Raw genomic sequence first — 19,868 nt, forward strand, 5'->3', positions numbered from 1 at the left:
TATGTAAAACTGAAAGTTCAAGTGTTGTTCAAGATAGCAAAAATGTATGTTTCAACGTCAGCTACAAACGTGATGTGGACATTGACGGCAGTTGTATATTTTAACTGAGTGGTTGTAATGCATCAGTCAATTCCAGCAGTGGCCATCCCCCCCCCCCCCCCGGGCAACCCCGGGGCATTTGCTCACGTTGTCAGTCTATTCGTAATTATATCGCAGCCCGGGCGCTGGGCATTTGCGTACCCCGGGGCAACCCCCGGGCATTTGACACACATGTTTTCGAAAGTGGCATAGAGGAATTGCTGAAGATTGGCTAGTCCGTCAGGGACTAGACAAACTAGTGGATGTTTTTTAAGGTACGTTTTCTCAATTTTAGATATTTCTTCATTACTTGTAAGCATATAAATATAAAAAGCAACAACTTGAACTATATTTTGTTTATCACATATATCGAGAGATCGGAAACAATCAACGTGAACACGACTACAGCTGTATTTAGTTCGCATTTCGCATTCAAAACTAGCCTAGCATTTTTTAAATTCACGAAAGTCAACCTGGAGTATAAGGTTTGCGAATGATGCGATCTTCAAGACAGATCTTGCGAGCTTAAAATGCAATACATCATAAAACGTAGCCTGCGAATACAGGCGCCTATCATCGCTCGCGGCTGGGGGCATGTCCGCCGCAATCCCAGCGCAGTTTGTTAAATAATATTAAATTTTCCAAAAGCTCCCTAACATGTCCTGTTGTCCTTGAAGTCTTAATACCGTTGCATTATTTAAAAATACTGAAAAGTGGAACGTTTTATTCACTGATTAATAAAAAAACTGCAGTGGTGTTGGAAGGCGACGATCCCGGTGGCGGGGCATTTGCCCTCTTCCTTCGTCCCCACCCCGGGGTATTTAGACAGCTTGTGTGTCCCCACCCCGGGGAATTTGCCCATTTTTTAAATGGGCACTGCTGGAATTGACTGATGCATAAATACATGTATGTTATTTGAACTTTCTATCAAATAAAGTTCTGCTTTGGATGAAATTTACCGGGTCTCCGTTTATTAAATATCATATAAATTGTTTTAGCCTTTTTACCCTCGCATGGAAAAAACAAAATATGGATACTATCTACCGGTAAATTGAAGAAAACCCAGTCAGTCTCTGGCTTGGAAATGGTACCTAGTAATTTCCGCGCAACATCCACGGAACGGATTCTGAACACAGTAGCAGACTGAAGGAGTCGAGGGCAATCGGCTATAGACTTCGGCGACTGGAAGGTGAGGCCTTTCATTTTCTAGACCATTCAAATCGATAAGATCTCATTCTAGTTGGATCTTTTTGCCTCACATCTAATCTCTCAACTTCCCCAGTATGCCAGTTGGAGGCCAGATTCCCTAGCGAACTTGCATGTTCGACTCCAGTACCACTAAGTCATATTTTGCTTATACCAAGCAAGGTGGACAAAGTTTCTCTCACTCTTCTGCTCAATACAATGAACATAACACTCAAAGCTTCTGGACACGACTGATTTTACAAACACGGTGGGGAGATTTACGACATCTCTTTTCTCCTGCACAACTGACAAACGAAACATGCATGCATTTTCTTGATGTGAATAGAACTTCTGCAACTAGACCATTTCGCAAACTTTCTTCAGTGTATTGTCAATGGTCTTCCACCAATATTCAAGTTCTTCACACCGATAATGTGAGCAACACACACGACTCACGCGTGCTAGCATTCTGAAAACAGTAACCGAGTTGTGATTGGTTAAGAGACACTGACGTCATGGAACCCGCATCTTGAACTCGGTTTCGTAGATGCTCTTTTCGCGGTGGGTGAAACAAAATCCGGAAAAGATCGAGTGTCTGCAGGCTAAGCAAGATACAAACGTACTATGTGAAAATGTGGCTCACATGAACACATAGGAAATACTTTTTTTTACAACCGTACAAGCATGCTCTTTATGGGTAACCTTCCACACTTTCACTGAACAGATGAATTATTTTAAACTGAGGTAGAAATAATTTTGCCACAGAGTCAAGTTGATAGGACTCAGAGCCGTCATTCGCCAATAGAAGGAATTGTTAAGGCTCTCCCTCGAGTGGCATGCATTGCGTGCTCTGTCCGGAGTTTCGTGGACTACGAAACCTCCATATGTTGAGTTGTTGGTTCGTCTCGTCTTTCAATCCCTGAAATTTCAATTTCATCGGGATTTTTCAGCAGTTATTGCTTAGTATAAGGAGTTTTATAATCTAATATAATTTAAACAAAGACATTTTGTTCTACATCCTTCGTTTATTGCATATCTGATAAATTAAGTAAATACCAGTACTTGACGCAGATTTTCGCCATGGCAACTGAGAAGACACTCAATGAAGAGCAAGAAACAATTCATATTTCTACATCTAATCTTTATTAAGTCGGTAAAAATCCTGATAAGATATCACACCAACTATTAAAACAAAAAAAATCTATACATATTAAAAACTAGCTATTAAAATACCAGAGGCTGTTAAAAAGAATTACTTGACATGAGAAAATCTGTTTAAGGCCACTCAGTGGAGGAACAAAAAAGATTTACTCGGATACTCAAATCTCAGTGAGAGCGAGTTTACCAAGTCTAGTTATTATAGTACAACTAAGTGTGATAATTCGTAACTCGAACTCGCGAAATCTTGAGTTCATGTTCTTTCGCCTGAGCGTAGTGTGGCGATTCTGATACCGTAAATTAAAAATATCAATTAAGTCAAAATCCATAAATCTTTCGTTATAATTTCTTTCTACCAATGATTTGACTGTAATATGCAGTTCACCGTAGTCTCACATATAAACCACCATTAATGATCGATCCCAACACAGTAACAAACGCGCGAAGAGCATGCCGTTCAACAGAATCTTTTTAAACTATCTTTCAGCCTCGTCCACAGGCGTCTCTCCCTAATCGAACCTGATACATTGAGGGCTGTGGCGGGTCTTCCCCACCACGCCCTGCGCTCCTGTTTGCGTGCTCCTTCGCGAAATTCGTTAGCCCCTTGGGACGTGATGTGGGTAAAAATTGCACTTTCTGTGACGCAAAAAGGACAAATTCTATTTCAGCCTGGATGGAATTCTAGTTCATTGCATGATTATCTCTGTCGGCCGGACAGTAGTATGTCGTCAGATACCTGTTTGTGCACCGGGGTAAAGAGAGCCTATATGTGGAGCATAGAAACTTCGACATCTTTCTTACGCATGGGTTAAAAAATAAGGTTAAATTACGATGCCAGTTCTTTTAATTCAAGATTCTAAACTGGAACTAACAATCAAGTAATTATAATCAATAAATTAGCAACTTCCTGTACATATGGCCTTGAAAAGAAGCATACACCACGAATAAGTTTTCTCTTAAAAATCAAGCCAGAGCTCGAGGCGTTCAGGCTCGAGTTTCGCATTCCATTTTCACATACCACTTGTTACAAGACAGATTTTAGACTTGGGAGTTCAACGGACTTCGAGACTTTTTTGCAGCTTCTTTTCTCAGCTTACAGCAGTTACAACAACTCACTTCTAACCTTCCAAAAAAGGTACTGATTTACCGTCCATTCATACAACGCAACGCCGCGATTGGTTAAAAGCAGCGTCCTTTCTGTTTTAGGGCGTAGATCCCTAAGCATCCTATCGAGTCCTACTTTGAGTAATTAAAGTTGTTCACCTAGGTTCACTACAGAAGAGTCTCTAACGAATTCAAGATCGAGAGTCAACCATGCAGAATAAAGGCTGGAGTAGCTCTAAAACTGTTACTCTAGCGATGCCAATCACTGTTGTTGACTCTATGAGAGCGTTGTACATATCATAAACAAGATTTGAGTTGCTACAGCTTTGCGAACGTTACGCGGGGGCGTTCTATCTTTACGAATGTGATTCCTTTTTTTAAGAAGTTATTGCAGGTAAAAGTTATCCGCAATTACAATGAAGCCTTTTCAAGTAATTGATTCTAATTAAATTGTTCCATTGTTCGCTAGGCAGTTGAACTCCCAAATCTAAAGCGGCTAAACAGTTCTTGATGGCCAGGATGACTAAAACGGTTAAACTGACTAAGGTACCTAAAAATTAAAGAACTTTGAGTTAACTAACTTAAAGATAAGCAGAGTGTCACTCAGGTAGCGTGCGTGAAACGGTAACTTGAAACAGTTAGTTAACTTGATGCCTGGATAAACTGAAGAAATCCCTTAATGCGATGGTTGTTTCCCACTTGCTGAGCAAAACTAATTTAAAGCATCAACTTTATCCCACCCATGCCATGTATCATTGGCAAGATCCTTGGCACGTAGCTAGTTTCTCACGGAAACTTTTCTAGCTTGTATGTGTTAGCGAATACAAATTGTTTGCAAAGGATACCCGAGTCACGTCGAACATTCTGACAGGTTTGTGTTGCCTAGTAACAGTCTGGTAAACTTTTCTAAATAAGTTTCTTTGAATCATTCTACATATGTTGGCAAAAACGCGTTTTAAATATTTGCTTTAACATTAACCCATCTAGACCGGGGATGGGGCCGGGAGGGGGAATTCTTTGAACAAGAACCTCTTTTTAGAGATTTGTGCAAACGCCACGAAACTTCAGGACTTTCTTAGGAAATTTATCTAGGAAAAATGTGTTGTGGTCGCGGGTAGTAGTGTTCATTGACTTTGATATTACCATGTCAACCAATTTCTGAAAATAACTTTTTTTAAGAAAGAAAAACTTCTTTTTCTAAAATGAGGAAAAAATGCTTCTCTTACTTTCATATTAGTGTTCCTTAATTAGTTTTGATTACTATTTGCTTAACTTTGCCCTTTTCCTTTTCTGTGGGTTAGGGGGAGGATACGGCTGACATTTCAGACTACATCTTGATTTACATTATAATTAATCTAGCGGGAAGAGAACCCCCTGCGTACTAAACTGCAGGTTGATAACAATCCCCTTCAAGGATGTGTTAAAACGTTTACAAGAAAAGAAAATTTAATTAGCTCAAGTCCTCTGCTCTTTTGAATCTTGGGAGAGACGACAGAGTGTCTTTAATAAACGGACGAAAGGACCAAGGACGTTCTACGTAGCTGAGCCGTCTGGCAAAATAAAACCTCTTTAGCTCCTGCACCATTGATACCAGGTCCAAGGTTTGCCACCGCTTGTTTAGGATCTCCACCAACACACTAGAAAAAGTAGGCGAACCACTAGACAGCTGAAGCGCTTCCAAAATGCTCCTCCCTCTTGAGCGGCCAAAAACAAACTTTGTTTTGTTTGGTATCGCGGACCCCAGCTTCCTAATGACGTCATTAAACAACTTGAAACCTCCAAACGATGAAACGTCGAACACCGCAAAGATTGAAAATTCATCTGGAAAAACAAAGGATTTAAGAAACAAATTAATTGAAAGTTTGGCTGGGAAACAATATTACAGTAGAAACAGTAGAAACATATCTTTAAAAGGATTGCCATTTACCAGGATAAAAAACAAGCTCCCTGACTTTTCTTTGTCTATTCACTGGCCATCCAAGGCAAATACTTTGGCAATAAAGCTGGAGACAAAGCCGCAAAAAGGAATTCGTTTTAAATATTTTTTAAACGACATTAGCGTCGCCCAAGAGAAACTCTTTTGCAAACCATGTGGCTATACAAAAATACACTTCCCTTACTTTTCACTGACTTAACGAAGAATTTAGAATTTCCCGGGCTTGATACAAATTTCCTGACCTTGAAAAAACATTTTTTTTCCCTGACTTTTCCCTGACCGTGGCAACCCGGATTTAAAGGGGAAGTATCACGCAAATTTGCCGTCATTTCACCCAAAAATTTTTGTCTGTCAGCAGAAACAACGATAAAATTGTCAAGTTTGTTATAAATTATCACCCAAGAGGAATAAAACCTGGCCAGAGACAGAGTAGGCCGGTATGGATTGAAACTTGAAAAATGTTAGGCTAATGTTTTTTCAAGTTCTCTCATTTTTGTTTCCAAAATGCGCTAGAACAGATCACGAGTTGTTCCTTTCAAGAATTGAGTTGATTTCTTTTCTCTCTACATTCTAGAATTATTTTAGCACTACCACCTGATTGAAGGTCTTATTTCATCATTTTGCACAAAAGAAATCAAACACCCCATGATACTTCCCTTTTAATATGCTGGTAGAAAAGAAAGAGTATGTCTTTCTAGGAAATCGTAAGGCGAGCTTTCTCCTAATCTGACAATTTAAGATCAAGGAAATTTAGACGTAAAGGAGGTAGCTTGGTTACAATATTAAATACGATGCTACAGAAAGAGCTTTTTTTAATTAAACAGTCAACAACAAAAAAAGAAAAACGGAATGTAAAATTGGAGTAATTGCTTATGGGGACACAAACTGTAGGCGATAAAGCTACGAAAGGAATAAATGCCCTGCACGAACAACCCTGCAAGCTACGGAAGCAAAACGAGATAAAAAAGCAATCAAATAGTATTTCAAAAGTAACTTGGACCCGCTGGCTAAATGCTACGGAATTCCTCCTTTTTTTTTCTTTAAGACTACTTTTAAGAACGGCCCTCTATCGTCGTTTGGACGAGAAAAAATGAAATCCCTCAAACTTTCTCGGGAAAATTCTATATAAGTGATTTACATAAATATAACTTTCAGCTCAGTTCGATTCGTTTTTAGCTGTAATGCGACCATCTTTTTTTAACCGCTTTGAGAGGGGTTTCAGCGGCCATTTTAAGGCGTACTTTTGACCTTACAAAGAAAACGTTACAAATCCGAACAAAAACTCATTATTCGAGACAAGCAAATGTTTGTTGCTAGGTTTAAAGACCTTTTTCGGGAATTTGATCGAAATCTGATTTTTTAAAATAACATGAAAATAAAAAGTAAAACACCGATTGATCGATGCTCTTCTGTTTAGGGTTCAGATATGTTGTTATGCTAATTACGAAGGTGGTGTTTGTTGACAAAAGTACAGTTAAAACTTCTTCTTCTTTAATTTTGTCCTTTAACTGCCCAGATATTTTATTGCATATTCTTACAGATAGGACATTGCTCTTTAACTGGGATGCAGGTTTAGGATTCCAACTAATGTATCTTTAGAGATATTTTCCTTTAAACTCAGCCATTTGTTTGGCAGTTGAAGAGTAGTTCAACAGGGAGGAAATTAAAAATTTTGTAAAAAGAAAATCAGATTTCGATCAAATTCCCAAAAAAGCTTCTCAACCTCACAACAAACACCAATTCGCTTCTCTCGAATAATGAGTTTTTGTTCGGATTTGTAACGCAAATTGTTGAAAGTGTGCCCTAAAATGGCCGCTGAAAGCCCTTTCAGAGCGGTAAAACCAAGATGGTCGCACCACAGCTAAAGTACGAATCTAACTGAGCAAAAAAATTATATTATGTAAATCACTTATACAGACCATTCTTCTGAGAAAGTTTGAGGGATTTTATTTTATTTAATTTTTTTTTGTCCAAACGACGATAGTCGATATTTATACAGGGCGGTTTTGAAACACCATCTTTTTTCTCTTTTAAAGCAAGCCGTGCGTGGGAGGACAGACGTAAATTTCACGACAAACCTACGAACTGCGACTGAGTAGCGTAAAAACGGCGTGTTGGTCCAAGGATAGACACAGGCTTCGCGGCACCGCGATGTGCTGAGGGTATTCACTTTCAGATTCCAGTGTGAAATCAAAATACGACACAGAAACCAGCCTAGCAAGACATGCTTTTTGAAACCAATAGCCCTTCGATCGTACCATTGAATCCAATGAAACCAGAAAGGTTTCTAACACGCACGCACGCACGATATTTTAACATCACACCTTAATCCTACTGTGTATATCTTTTTTAAACGATCAAAATAGGTCTGCAGAAACTTGGATTTCCTATTGAAAGTTCCAGCGAAAGTCGACCGCACTGACAACAACACCAACGCGCTTAAACAACTTTGAAAGAAATGTATTTAACAATATATCGAGCACTTGTTCTTCAGACAAATGTGTTACTTAATTTTCACCCACCTTGACGTTGAATCCATTCGTCTATCACCATTAATGCAGCTCTGAGCTCAATCTCCCTCTCATCCTTCAGGTCTTCTAATGCCTTCTGTGCCCGCTCCAAAATCTCCATCTTAGATTGTAATTCACTCTTAAGTACTTTGATAGCCTCATGTTTCGTTTCAGTTTTCAGCTGTTCATTTATACGACTAATCCTATATTGGTTCGTTTGCCTCAGCAATTTGTAACTCTTCTCTTCTGTTGTTTGAAATCTCAACCAATCTTCGCACTGAATTACGGTCACTTTGCTATTCAAGTTCAGATCTTTAAAAAACGTTTCTATTCCTTTCACAGAAGAATCCTGTGTATCTTCTGCAAAAATTAAAACTGCGGCCCGACTATGATAACTTACCGGACGACCGGCTGTATACCTCAATTTCCGAATCTCGTCCAAGGAAAGAGCGAGCCGCAGTGATCCAGCAGCAAGCGGATTCGGTTTCTCAAGCAGTTCTACGAGGTCATACAGCTGTAAAGCCCCAAACACGTCTTTCAGTAGTTTCACAGGAGTGTTTGGGAAAAACGTGAAAACATCAGCAACAATTTCAATTGGATGTAAAATGCCAGTAGAGACCCCAAATGATTGAAGAATAAGTTTCGCAGAATCACTGTCAGCTTCAATTCTTCTTCTTAGTTCACTGGTGACTTCTTCAGTGAGATCTTTATAGAAAAGTTTATGGACGCTATCTAAGAAGAGAAGAATCAAAGTAGAAAGATCAGAAATAATAAACTACGAACTCAGAGCTTTTTACAATAATTAGTAACATGCCATGTTTTGCTATCTGGTAGCTTTAACCGTGAATTTTATCCAAGTTAAAATTTAAAACGGGAAACTTTTTTTGGACTTGCGTCTCAAAGATACTTTGTTCAGTGTCATACCAGTAAGCCCAGACAGTAAAAGATAATTACCAGAGATGTCTTCCATTTCAAGTTCAGATGGTGCACCGTGTGTTTTTATCCCGCTGTCACTCGTCTCTGTTGTGAGACTCTGTCTCTCTTGGAGATTCTCCAGATATCTTTGAACGAAAGCATATTTCTCTTCTCCAAGAACAGGTTCTTGGTTTCTTTTTCTTTCACTCATCTCCTCATCTTTGGCTTTAGAATACAAATCAGAATCAGAGTTTCTTCGACGCCTCTTTCTAGGACTTTCCAGCATTTCAAATTCTTGAGCTGTGGAAACATGTTAAGTTAGAAAAGAATAAAAAAAAGGTTGGGATCGAACTAATAACTAGTACACTATAAACGTCTGCCAGACTTTGCTCTCCATACATTAAACTTAGGCTTCCACATGAATTAGCCACGGGACGTAAACCCACGGCCTTTAAAGAGAAGCTGTGACGAACTGATCACTTGGTGACAAAATAGGAGCAAGTGCTGGCTTTAGCTATATTTACTGTGAAAACTATATCGCCGATCTAAAAACGATAAACAACGAATACCTTCGTATGATGATAACTTTGAGGACACATCCCTTAAAAATTGACACCTGCGTTGCCTTTCAGTTATTAATAATTTCAGAATTTAAAAACATAGTTGTAAAGGGGCGACCCAAAATTAGAAATTAAAAATGTTGAAAAATGTAAAGTTCAACTGCCTTCGGATACCAAAGCCAAAAGTTTTACGTTTTCTGTTTATTTCACAACATACGATTGTCTGCTGTCGCATATCCAAAATAATTCAGTTATCTTTCATTATTTAGATGAATATTGGGATGGTTTCATTGGCCAAAAAAATATAAATTCCAGTCCATATGCTAGACACGTCAACTAAATCTGCGAAATCCTGAGTGATTTCGTGGAAATGACAGCAGTTGAGCTTGATTCCGCTGCATGTTAGAATTGCCTGCGCACCCATAAAAACTGATCAAAACTATAAGGCTTTGTTTTGTTAACTCGTTACTTCTTGAAACAATAGTCGCACAATGATATGGTTTATCAAATGTGTCGTCCAAGAAGATAAACTGCACGCTAAAGGTAAAAGGACAAAGATTAAAGGAAAAAGCAAAGGATTATCTTGGAGCTTATAAATCAATCCGTTTTCGACCCGAAAGTACGCGTACGCGAGTTACGATTCGATGAGTGAACAGAGTTTGGATTACCTAGCCTGTGAACAGGCTCCCAAGTCAGAGTAGAGCGAAAAGAAAATCGGCGAGCCGGGCGAGCGGAGCGCGTTATGGAGCTGTATGGAGCTCGATTTTTGTCTTCGCCCTATACCCCACTTAGCAACCCTCTAAATAAGAGCTATAATAATATATTGGCCATTTTTACACTCGAAGACGCATTATCCGTACGGAAGATTTCGGGCAAAAGTTTGTTGTTCGTTTGGTTATGGGTTATGCGTCTTTAGTATAAAGACGGGCACAAGACGCATTATCCGTCTAGACGGAGACCCTTAAGAGAAATCCTGGGAACGAGGTTGACACAACAGACTTTAGTTCGTCTAGATGGATACTACGTGCTCTAGTATAAAAGCGGCCTTTGATGTGCCTGTGTTTTAATGTCTTTCTGAGGCATTTTGGAAGAAGTTTGCGAAGACGGTTTCTCAGTCCGGTGAGATTTCAAATGAGTAGTTTCAAACGCGAATCTCCCGGGGAATAACACAGACCTGAAGACGACCTAGACGACCTAGACGACCTAGACCTAGACGCAACGCTGAACTCGAAATTCTGAAGGTGAAACCGTCCTCGTCCTAATATAAAACCCTTCTACTCTTACTAAGAAAGAAAATCAATTTATCTTGATCACATGGCTATGATATAGCTATAATACGTTCCGGTTTCCTCTGGGAGGTCGATATGAATCAAACAATCAATGGCTGAATCAATTTATTGTTATGCAGAAGGTCTAAAATGTTATACCTCTGATTTCTTTAGTTTCAAACTCGGAAGTAGCCGCCGGTCTGAATCTTTTAATTCCTGGCCTTTCTTGGATGCCTTCCTGTCGCCTCCTGGACATGTATTTAGGTTCTGTAAAAAAAGAACATTCAGAAAACTGATTAACAGTTCATTAATGCAAAATGTGTCCTTTTACCAGGCACAGATCAGAGAACTCTTGAATGCAAGTAATCTAGATCTTAGAGTAGTTTCCTTCTGCAAGATTTTTCTTAGTAACGTTGTGCTGCTAATCACTGTGTCATCCTATTTTTACAATAAGGTAAAATCGCATAAAAATGACAAAAAACATGATGTTTAAGGTTAGCATAGTAACCGCCTTCGTGGTATTGTGTTTAAAAATAATTTTGTGGACAATTTAGGGTAATAGTAACTCGACTGTGTGTAGAACGTGACCGCCGTACGATCACTAGCGTCAAAAAAACCACATTGAATTATGTTATTGAACGGGGATTATCACGAAAACTTTCTGCTTGGAACGTCCCTTAAGGAAGTTCAGATTAAGCCGGCGACACACCTGGTGATTTTATACGCCGATCGCGGCGAATTTGATCGCTAGCGATTTTTGCCCCCGATTATGCGGACAAACTTGGCGATTTTTTTCGCCCATCGCGGCGATGTGGCAGTTTCAAAAAGTCATGTGATAAAATTTCCCAACCTGACGGGTTGACTTTGCTGAGGGTAGAAAATTGTGGGAACTGGCACACTTGGCGAATGCTGGCGAATCTGATTGCCGATATATGACATACCAGACATCGGCGATTTTATACGCCGATCGCAGCGATCAGCGAAAATCGCAATCGCTGCACCTGGCACACCTGGCGATTTTCGCCGATCGCGGCGATCGGCGTATTAAATAGCCAAGTGTATCGCCGGCTTTAGAGGCTTTTAAAAAACTAGTTCACATCTGAGAGGCTTCTGGAAGTAGACCAAATTTAAAGGCGTCTTCAAACGGCAATCTTTAGTTTTGTAAATGATGTTACAAAATTCAGCAGATGATGAGTCAAATTAGTTTCCAAAACATTTTGGCCATCTTTTGGTGCAATTCAGGAATGTTGACTTGTATTGCTAACATTCACTTACAAACTGTGACCTGTAAGGGCACCTTTACAGCGTTTATGAAAACGATCCATGTCAAGCAAGTCTTTTCAATCTGTTTTGCCAGGGCCATAGCAACGCTAAAACAACTGGGGGCGGGGGACGAGCAAACTGGTCAAACAAAACTCCCCCCCCCCCCGTAACTAAAAAAGAAGACTAATTATGGAGTTTAGAATTCAACGAGAACGTCAAAACAGCAGTAGATTTAATTCAGTAAGCAAAACACAAAACAATAACTTTGGCTCTTGAGAAGACATATTTGTGTGGCTTTCTTGACAATGCCAGAACTTGTTATAAACTAAGGACATTTGTATTGCTAAACACGATCAACGGAATACAAGCATTACATGCTCGAGGGGTTGTGTGTAATTAACTATTACCTAATTAACCTTCAAAAAGAAATACATAAAATACATCGAATGAATAATCAGACTTTAAGGTAAAAGTATGACAATGCAAACTGTACTTTTGTAATTTTTATGCGCTAGTAAATCTGAATTCCCTAAATGTGGGATCAGATTGGACGTTTCTGTGAAATTGCTTAAAACTAAAAGAGTCTTTAAAACAATCTGAGACAAAATTCTATAACACAGCGCCTCTATAACGACTAGAATTTTTCATAAAATAGGTGGAAAATTGTGGAACAACGGATTATATTTATATTCTCTCAAGTCATACGGACTGTTGCGCCATACGGCTAAATCTGAAATCGTTGACGGCATATTATCGCTAACTATGCTGTAAAATAGTTTAACGAGACTTTGTGCAGATCATAAATCCAGTCCCACTGTGTGAGTTCCATAACTTCTTCTCATGGTGTAATCCCGTGGTAAATGATTTATTTAAAAATTAGCCTTCCAGCACGACAGAGTGTAGTGCCTGCAGGGATTTAATGTAGTCCATGTCGTTACAGTTACCCCAGATAGTGATGCCATATGTCACAGAAGGGAGAATCACCTCAAAATATAGGTCGGGCGTCTTAGAAAACAATTAATTTATTTCAGCAGCTTTATGAAATGGCTTGAGATTGATTGATTTCGATCCATTTTGTTTCTTATTTCCCGATTCACAAGGTAGGAGTGCCTTTGTTGCTGTTGTATACAGCTGTTTCGACAAAGGCTGTCCAAAAAAAGCGTAAAAGCGTACGCGACAATGCCGAAAGGTAGTCTGGGAAATACCCAATAAATTTATTCAGGAGTAAACTTCTCACCGCTCGTACTTTCAGTTGTCTGTTCAGACATTGAAGCTTCTTCAGCATGACTCCTGCTCTCTTCTAATTGAGAACGACGTTTCTCGTTTGCTTTCTCCACAATTTCTTTCTTTTCTTGAAACTTGATCTCCGCTTGTCTCAGATTTGCATAAAATCGCATCGCTTCGTTCTCCCTTGATCTGACAAGCACAACAGAGTCGGAGTTTCGTCTCGGTCTTTTTGCTGGCATTTCTTGATCTTCCTTGTGTAAGCCTGGGGAATTAATAAACCTCTAAATAAGATTGGATTGAGCCCAAGGGAGAGCCGACTTCTGCGAAAGTAGGCCAAATATACATCATGTATAAATTTATGCAGTACAGGTTAAGTTACTTCGAGGTTCAAATCTTTAAAAAGGAATAAGTCAACGCTTGCAAGGAACCTATCAATTACGAAGCATTTATAATAGAAATATGAGCTTCAATATTTGTAGTTTGACAGTATACAACAATGCAGTTCAGTTCCACATAAAGTGAGAGCGACACTTCCCCTGTTTGTCATCTTTAAACGAGCATAAAAATAAGCGAAGGCGCACGCTTCAAACTCTAATTGGTTTTTAAGATGGAAAACGGCACGACAATTGTGAATTGGGAATAGGTTAAGATCGTGCCTTTCAAATAAACCGCAACAACTGAGACATCAACATAAAGGTTAATATTTGCATAATATGGAAAATTTAAAGTTTTAGGAATTCGTCCGCTTCAAAAGTGTCAGAAACCGTCAGACGTTCAAACCACCGAGCCTCATTCAATGAATCAATTTATAGTGTATTGAACGCGTCATATGTGGGTTGAGGCTGTTGCTGGTTCTCGTCCTTGTTCCTAGATGTTCTTTTTCATATATTCTGCTCTTTCACTCTCCTCAGGTAAAAAAAAAAACATTCAGTCCAAACACTTGTAGGACCACATGTTACTCAGTCATGTGACTGTTAAAGGGGTTATATCCCCTACTTTCACTTTTCCTTTGAAAGGCTAAAAGAAACACTGTGATCAAAGGCAACTCCAAAAATAATGACTCAGTTTCGTTTAAAATTACGTTGGCAGTTTCCAAAACGATAAATAAGAGTCTTTGGTTGATCTTTCTGAGAGTCAGATTGAAGTGGATTTCAATTTAGCTAACTGTCCGAATTTCTTACTTTGTGTCTTGAAAAAATCGTTAAATAGTCAAGTGAATTTTTGTTCTCCTTCTGAGAAAATCAGGAAATGCATTCCTTTTGGCATTCAAGGAGCATTTTGCGTACGACAACGTAGTTTAATTTCAATAAAACTTAACGAATCAAAAAAACGTAACATTCTCCACGAGGTCTATTTCAATTTTAGTATATTAGTTAGCGAAAATTAAAGTTAATAGCCGACGTTTCGGCATCATCGTGACACCATTCTCAAGGCAAAGTGGTAAATTAATGCGAAGAATACTCTGCAGTCTCTACAAATTAGCATATTAACAATGGATCACAAGTTCTTCAAGTGAATACCTTGACGCGAATCGAGTCTGTTTGCACGTTTAGGGTTGGTATAAGTTTATAAAAAGCATCTCCTTAATTAGGAAATCAAGACTGTAGAGACTGTAGAGTATAGATATCAATTCTTCGCTTGCTTATATCTCAAGAAATCAGTATATTAGTTACCTTGTTTTTCAGCAACGATAAAACTGAAACAGGCATCATTGAATTCCTGCTCGTCTACACGCACCGTCAGTATGACCTCCTCTCCATCCGCTAGCTGTTTGATGTCATCCGTCACCAGAAACTCTTGGAGATTGCTTTGCAGTGTGCCGTCCTGATATCGTTCCCAAAGCTCCTTGAGGGCTGCCGTATTTTTGGCTTGCAGTGTGAAGCACACTGAGCTTTCACTTATCGCACGTAGTTCAGTCGCTGCTGGAAGGACTGCTTCTTTAAAAGCGTCCACGAATTCTTTGAGGGAAGCTCGGGAGCCTTGGCGAAGAATTATTCCCGTACCAACAGCCAGAGATATTCCACTCACCGTAGAGAATTTGCAGAAAACCTTTAGAGCTGTCATGATTTTAAGCAGAGCAGAATACAATGAATGTAGCGTTAAGTTTTTATTAATTACTTCAAGTTAACAGACAATACTGGAATGTAGGGGCTACAAGTTTCTGCCACAGAGTTTTTACCCCGTTAGGCCAATGGGATAATGGGACGCAGAGTTCTTCACCCCCATTCCCCTCCCCCGTTGACTTTGATTCTTTACATAGGTATAATAGTTCACTGCTCACGTGACTTGGCGCTTCCATGGCAACAAAATTTTGACTGCTATTTTTTGCCAAATTTGATTTTTCTTAACTTTTTATAAGAATAATGGAAGTTTGTACAAACAAAGTTTACATTGTTTAGCACCATTTTAGTGTATAATTTATCGGCTGTTATTACATGTACTCGTGAATGAAATCCAGGATGGCAGATTCGGGCGAACAAATAATTATCACTTTTAGCTTGATGACGTTTACCGCCCCACTTATGCGGACTTCTAAGAAACAGGCTTCGACGTACTACCAGATACACCTTCAAAATTTCGTCAGAAGAGGTTTCAGTATTCTTCAAAAAGCCATTATATTAAACACGGTTAAAACGTTGTGAAGAAACACGGAACCAGCGTACAATTTTCGAATACAAATTCTAAAAGGCGAGAACATACCTTTTAGAATTTGATTACTCACCTCCAATCATTTGTTCACCTGCATGTTTAATGGTTGAGTACAAACCAACGGCTGGAGCTGAAAGTTTAAATATGAATGTCTGATAATCAGTGGGTTGCCATTAGACCTGGGAGAAGGACTCCCATGTAAAAAAAAAGTGTGGGACACTCCCTGTCTCTTGCATGGGTGTAAATTATTGACTTTTTGATACATCTTAAAAGAGGGGCGAGGGAAAGGACCAAATTAAACAACAGTAAATCAATTGTGGGAGGGTATAAAAGATGCATGGAGGGAGACGTGTGAGGAGACACTGGGAAGGAAGTCCAAACAGCACAGGGCCTATGCAAGTGTGGATACACTGAACAAGATTAAAGTCAGGAAAAAGGCAAAGGAGGTGTTGAATCATAGCAAAACGAGGATCAGGAAAGCAGACGCTCAGGCCAAAGACTCCGAAGCCGACAAGGAGGTCAAACGAAGCATAAAAAAAGAAAGACGGAACTTCGTAGACAGTCTTGCAAAACAGGTGGAGGAAGCAGCAGGCAAGGGTGACATGAAAGAGCTCTATGCCATCACAAGAATACTGGCAGGTGATAAAAAGATCAGAAGGGACGACAGGCCTGACAGAGCCAAGAGTGGATAATTGCTCACTGACCAAGAGGAGAAGCGTAAAAGGTGGGAAAACCACTACAGGGAACGGCTGTATAGACCACCGCCGAGGGAGATTCCAGACAGATGTTTGGAGGTCGATGAGAGCAGACCAAGTAAAGAGTAGGTCAAGGGAGCCATCAGACATCTGTAGAATGGAAATGCAGCTGGTCCAGATGGCATACCACCAGAAGCCATCAAGGCAGACCTGGAAACCGCGGCTGAGATGTTATACAACCTGTTTGGTAAGATCTGGGAAACAAATGAGATACCAGATGACTGGAAAGAAGGATATTTGATCAAGAACTGGAGAGGCATTATGCTGTTATCAACTGCTGGAAAAGTGTTAAACAGGATTATCCTAGAGAAACTGAAAGCAGAGGTGGATGACAGTCTGCGAGATGAACAGGCTGGGTTCCGGAAGGAAAGGTCATGTACAGATCACATAGCCACCTTTGAGAATCATTGTGGCGCAGTCTCTCGAGTGGAACTCTCCGGCTGTGTTTGTGACATTTGTGGATTGTGAGAAGGCCTTTGACAGCATTGATAGGGCAGCATATGCTGCAAGATAGCTACCACATGAGATATTTCATAACATTTCGAAACTGGTGTGCCTCCTGAACTTAGTCTATTCTGGAGGATGGTAACTAACCATAGTACATACATGCCACCTGTTTTCTCAGACACTTCTTTAACAGGATGGTAATAACTTCAAAAACATACCTACTAACACGGTTTTAACAGCTTCAGCAACCTGATCTGAAAATCAATTCAAATAAAATACTTTGAATTCACGACAGGTAATCAGTCTTTCCAAAATCAGTCCATCCAATTTAAATTGCTACTTTTCATGACCTTAAACTTGTGACTTTGATTCATTGTAATGTATCATGACCTGGCCAACATGCAGCAAAGAAGTGTTAGCATTCAACAAGCTAAGGAGTGTACAGTATGTTTTTTTTAATGGTGTATTTGTAAATGTTAAAGCCCTGCTTTGTTCTTACAGGAAATGTTTGCAAAAATCCACTTTTGAATTTGTAGTTCTATTGGTGTTAGGCGACCGACCTTAAAAATTATGATTAAAGTCAAAACTTTGGCGTGTTGCACGTGTAAGATGGTTCTAACTTTGAAGCCTAAACTTGTAAGTGTAATAATTATAATATATATTGTCACATCATTCTAATGAAAGCTATTGAGAACATTTACATGGTGGTCTCCTTTAAGGTTGCAGCTTCTTCTTACTTTTACGTTTTTGGATCAAATCTGAAAATGGGACCATTCAAATGAATTAAGCTGACGAGTAGTACTGTAAAGTTGTAACAGGTCCCGCTGATAGTTTTAACGACCCAAGGTCTGAGGAGTGGAGTCCTAAATTTTACCATTCAAAAATGAGTACTACTTCAATTAGGCAGTGGCTTTCTTGGGTTTCTGTTTTGTTTTATAATTCGTTCCCTAAAATGTTGAATCTTTTTTTCCGTTTACGGCCTTTGACTGAAAAGCCTAAACGAGTAAATTGGCTTACAATATAATGTTCTTGCTTGCGTGAGTTTGGATAATTGTTTACAATATGCACCGATTTGAATTACGTCGCTTAGCGTCGGGTCACGCAAGCATGTATCGAGATTATTAACTCACTTTCAGTTCATTCTGAGCGCTTAGTCTAATATGATAGATTTTCAATTTAACAATTAAATGTAGTTTATTGTTTATGTAATTTGTTCAAAGGGTTTACGGGTGATATCCATGTTTCATATTCACATTTTAGGATAAAATTACTACGGAGTAATGCTACTAGTCTTGCGAACAATCTCAAAACATTTCCAGTATTTTTCAAATCGGGGTGAAAATTGAATTCTGAACTTAAAAGACGTCGAATTATCGCGAGGAACGAAAGATACACAACAAACATTTATGGAGTAAAAGCAGGGATTTACCTCTTCTTCTCTCAGCAGCTTCTTCCTGTTTCCACTTCTCCTCGAACATCATCAGTTCGTCCAGCAAATCTTGCTCTCCTGTCTTGTTTAGAATCTTTTTCAGGATCGCAAGTCGCCCGAATCCAAAACGATTCTTTTTCTCAAGTTCACTGAACAATGTACGAACGTCTTTGATATATTCTTTGACATCGTCTGGTATATGATCGGCGCATAATTCAATCAGCTCGTCTAGATTGTCTCGCTCGTCGAATTTACAAATAATCTTGTCTGACAAAGTGACGAAATCCTTTCTTTGTTTCTCGAACTTATCAACTTCATCGATTAAAGACCACTTCTTGACTCCTTTCAAGAGATCTCTAAGTATCTCTAGATTATCAATTCCCAGATTGTCCTGCTTTTGCAAGTCTGAAAACAGTTGCATCACGACAACACCGCTGTTGTCTCCTGGATTCACTTGAGCATTGTAGGATTCACTGTCTTCCGCTATCAGTCCCTCGCTGCGAGCGGTGTAGAGGATTTGGTTGATTTTACTCGAATCCTTGAGCTTTTGGCTTACTTCATAGAGTAAACCACGATAGCCGATAGACGACATTGCGAAATAAACAGGGACGCAACCGTTACACGCTATTCATGATGAATGCTCTGTACATCCGGGTATGCGTAGTAAGTCACGCCAGACAAGTAATCGCATCTTAATCTATTGTCTTCCTTCGAGAAATAGATTGTCTCATTTCTCGTGCTTCTCCTAAACAAGACGGCTTCTGAGACTTTCAGATCGACGTGCCAGAACATTTGGATCCAGACACCATTAAAATCTTGCGAACAAGGTATTCGTAAGTCTGAAAAGTGAAGTGGAGAATACGTTTCGCTTGATTCCACTTTATACAAACATTCTGCCATCATGACAACAAAGTACTGTCAAAACAAAGCAAAATTGGCGTCACTGTCTCTCTAGGGCTCTTCTATGTGTTCCGATGTCTCATTTCTCGTGCTTCTCCTAAACAAGACGGCTTCTGAGACTTTCAGATCGACATGCCAGAACATTTGGATCCAGACACCACTAAAATCTTGTAAGCAAAGTATATGATTCGTAAGTGGAGAATACGTTTCGCTTGATTTCATTTATCAGCATTCATACTGCCATCATGACAACAAACTACTGTCAAAACAAAGCAAAACTGGCGTCACCGTCTCTCTCGAGCTCTTCTATGCTGAGGTGCGCGCGAATGTGAAGCACTGCCTTTACGGGCGTGATGCAAAAGAAATACGAATTTATGATTAGGCTTTTTCATTTTTAAGAGGAGCTGGACAACTTTTGTTCTGCCCGACTTTTATCCATGCCTAGACTATTTGCATGCATTTTCTTTAACTAGTTTGCAAAGTG

General features: G+C 39.4%; 1 protein-coding gene across 3 annotated transcripts; it reads right to left on the reverse strand.

The window, feature by feature from the left end:
- Positions 1–2,205: 2,205 nt before the first annotated feature.
- On the reverse strand, positions 2,206–19,126 carry LOC146470274 (uncharacterized). 3 transcript variants are annotated; one of them, XM_085122384.1, is made up of 9 exons: positions 18,485–19,126; positions 17,274–17,309; positions 15,927–15,983; positions 14,878–15,261; positions 13,215–13,466; positions 10,874–10,981; positions 8,862–9,186; positions 7,984–8,699; positions 2,206–5,346 (listed from the first exon to the last, which is right to left on the reverse strand). In XM_085122384.1, the coding sequence occupies exons 1-9, from the start codon at positions 19,074–19,076 to the stop codon at positions 4,976–4,978; spliced, it is 2,841 nt and encodes a 946-aa protein (XP_084978510.1). In that variant the 5' UTR covers positions 19,077–19,126; the 3' UTR covers positions 2,206–4,975. The 3 variants fall into 3 exon arrangements, with proteins under 3 accessions (XP_084978510.1, XP_084978511.1, XP_084978512.1); XM_085122385.1 differs by having other exon boundaries at positions 2,208–5,346; positions 7,984–8,703; positions 8,926–9,186; XM_085122386.1 differs by having other exon boundaries at positions 5,003–5,273.
- Between the last annotated feature and the right edge of the window lie 742 nt (positions 19,127–19,868).

Source organism: Pavona decussata, unplaced genomic scaffold, assembly GCF_977016875.1.
Source record: "Pavona decussata unplaced genomic scaffold, jaPavDecu1.1 SCAFFOLD_114, whole genome shotgun sequence".
Lineage (NCBI taxonomy): Eukaryota > Metazoa > Cnidaria > Anthozoa > Scleractinia > Agariciidae > Pavona > Pavona decussata.

Coding starts and splice junctions, on each gene's coding strand:
- LOC146470274 (XM_085122384.1), bottom strand. CDS start 19,076: ATGTCGTCTATCGGCTATCGTGGTTTACTCTATGAAGTAAGCCAAAAG. Junction 15,262..15,926: donor AGGTGAACAAATGATTGGAG/GTGAGTAATCAA, acceptor AAATCATGACAG/CTCTAAAGGTTTTCTGCAAA. Junction 9,187..10,873: donor TGAAACTAAAGAAATCAGAG/GTATAACATTTT, acceptor ATGTTTCCACAG/CTCAAGAATTTGAAATGCTG.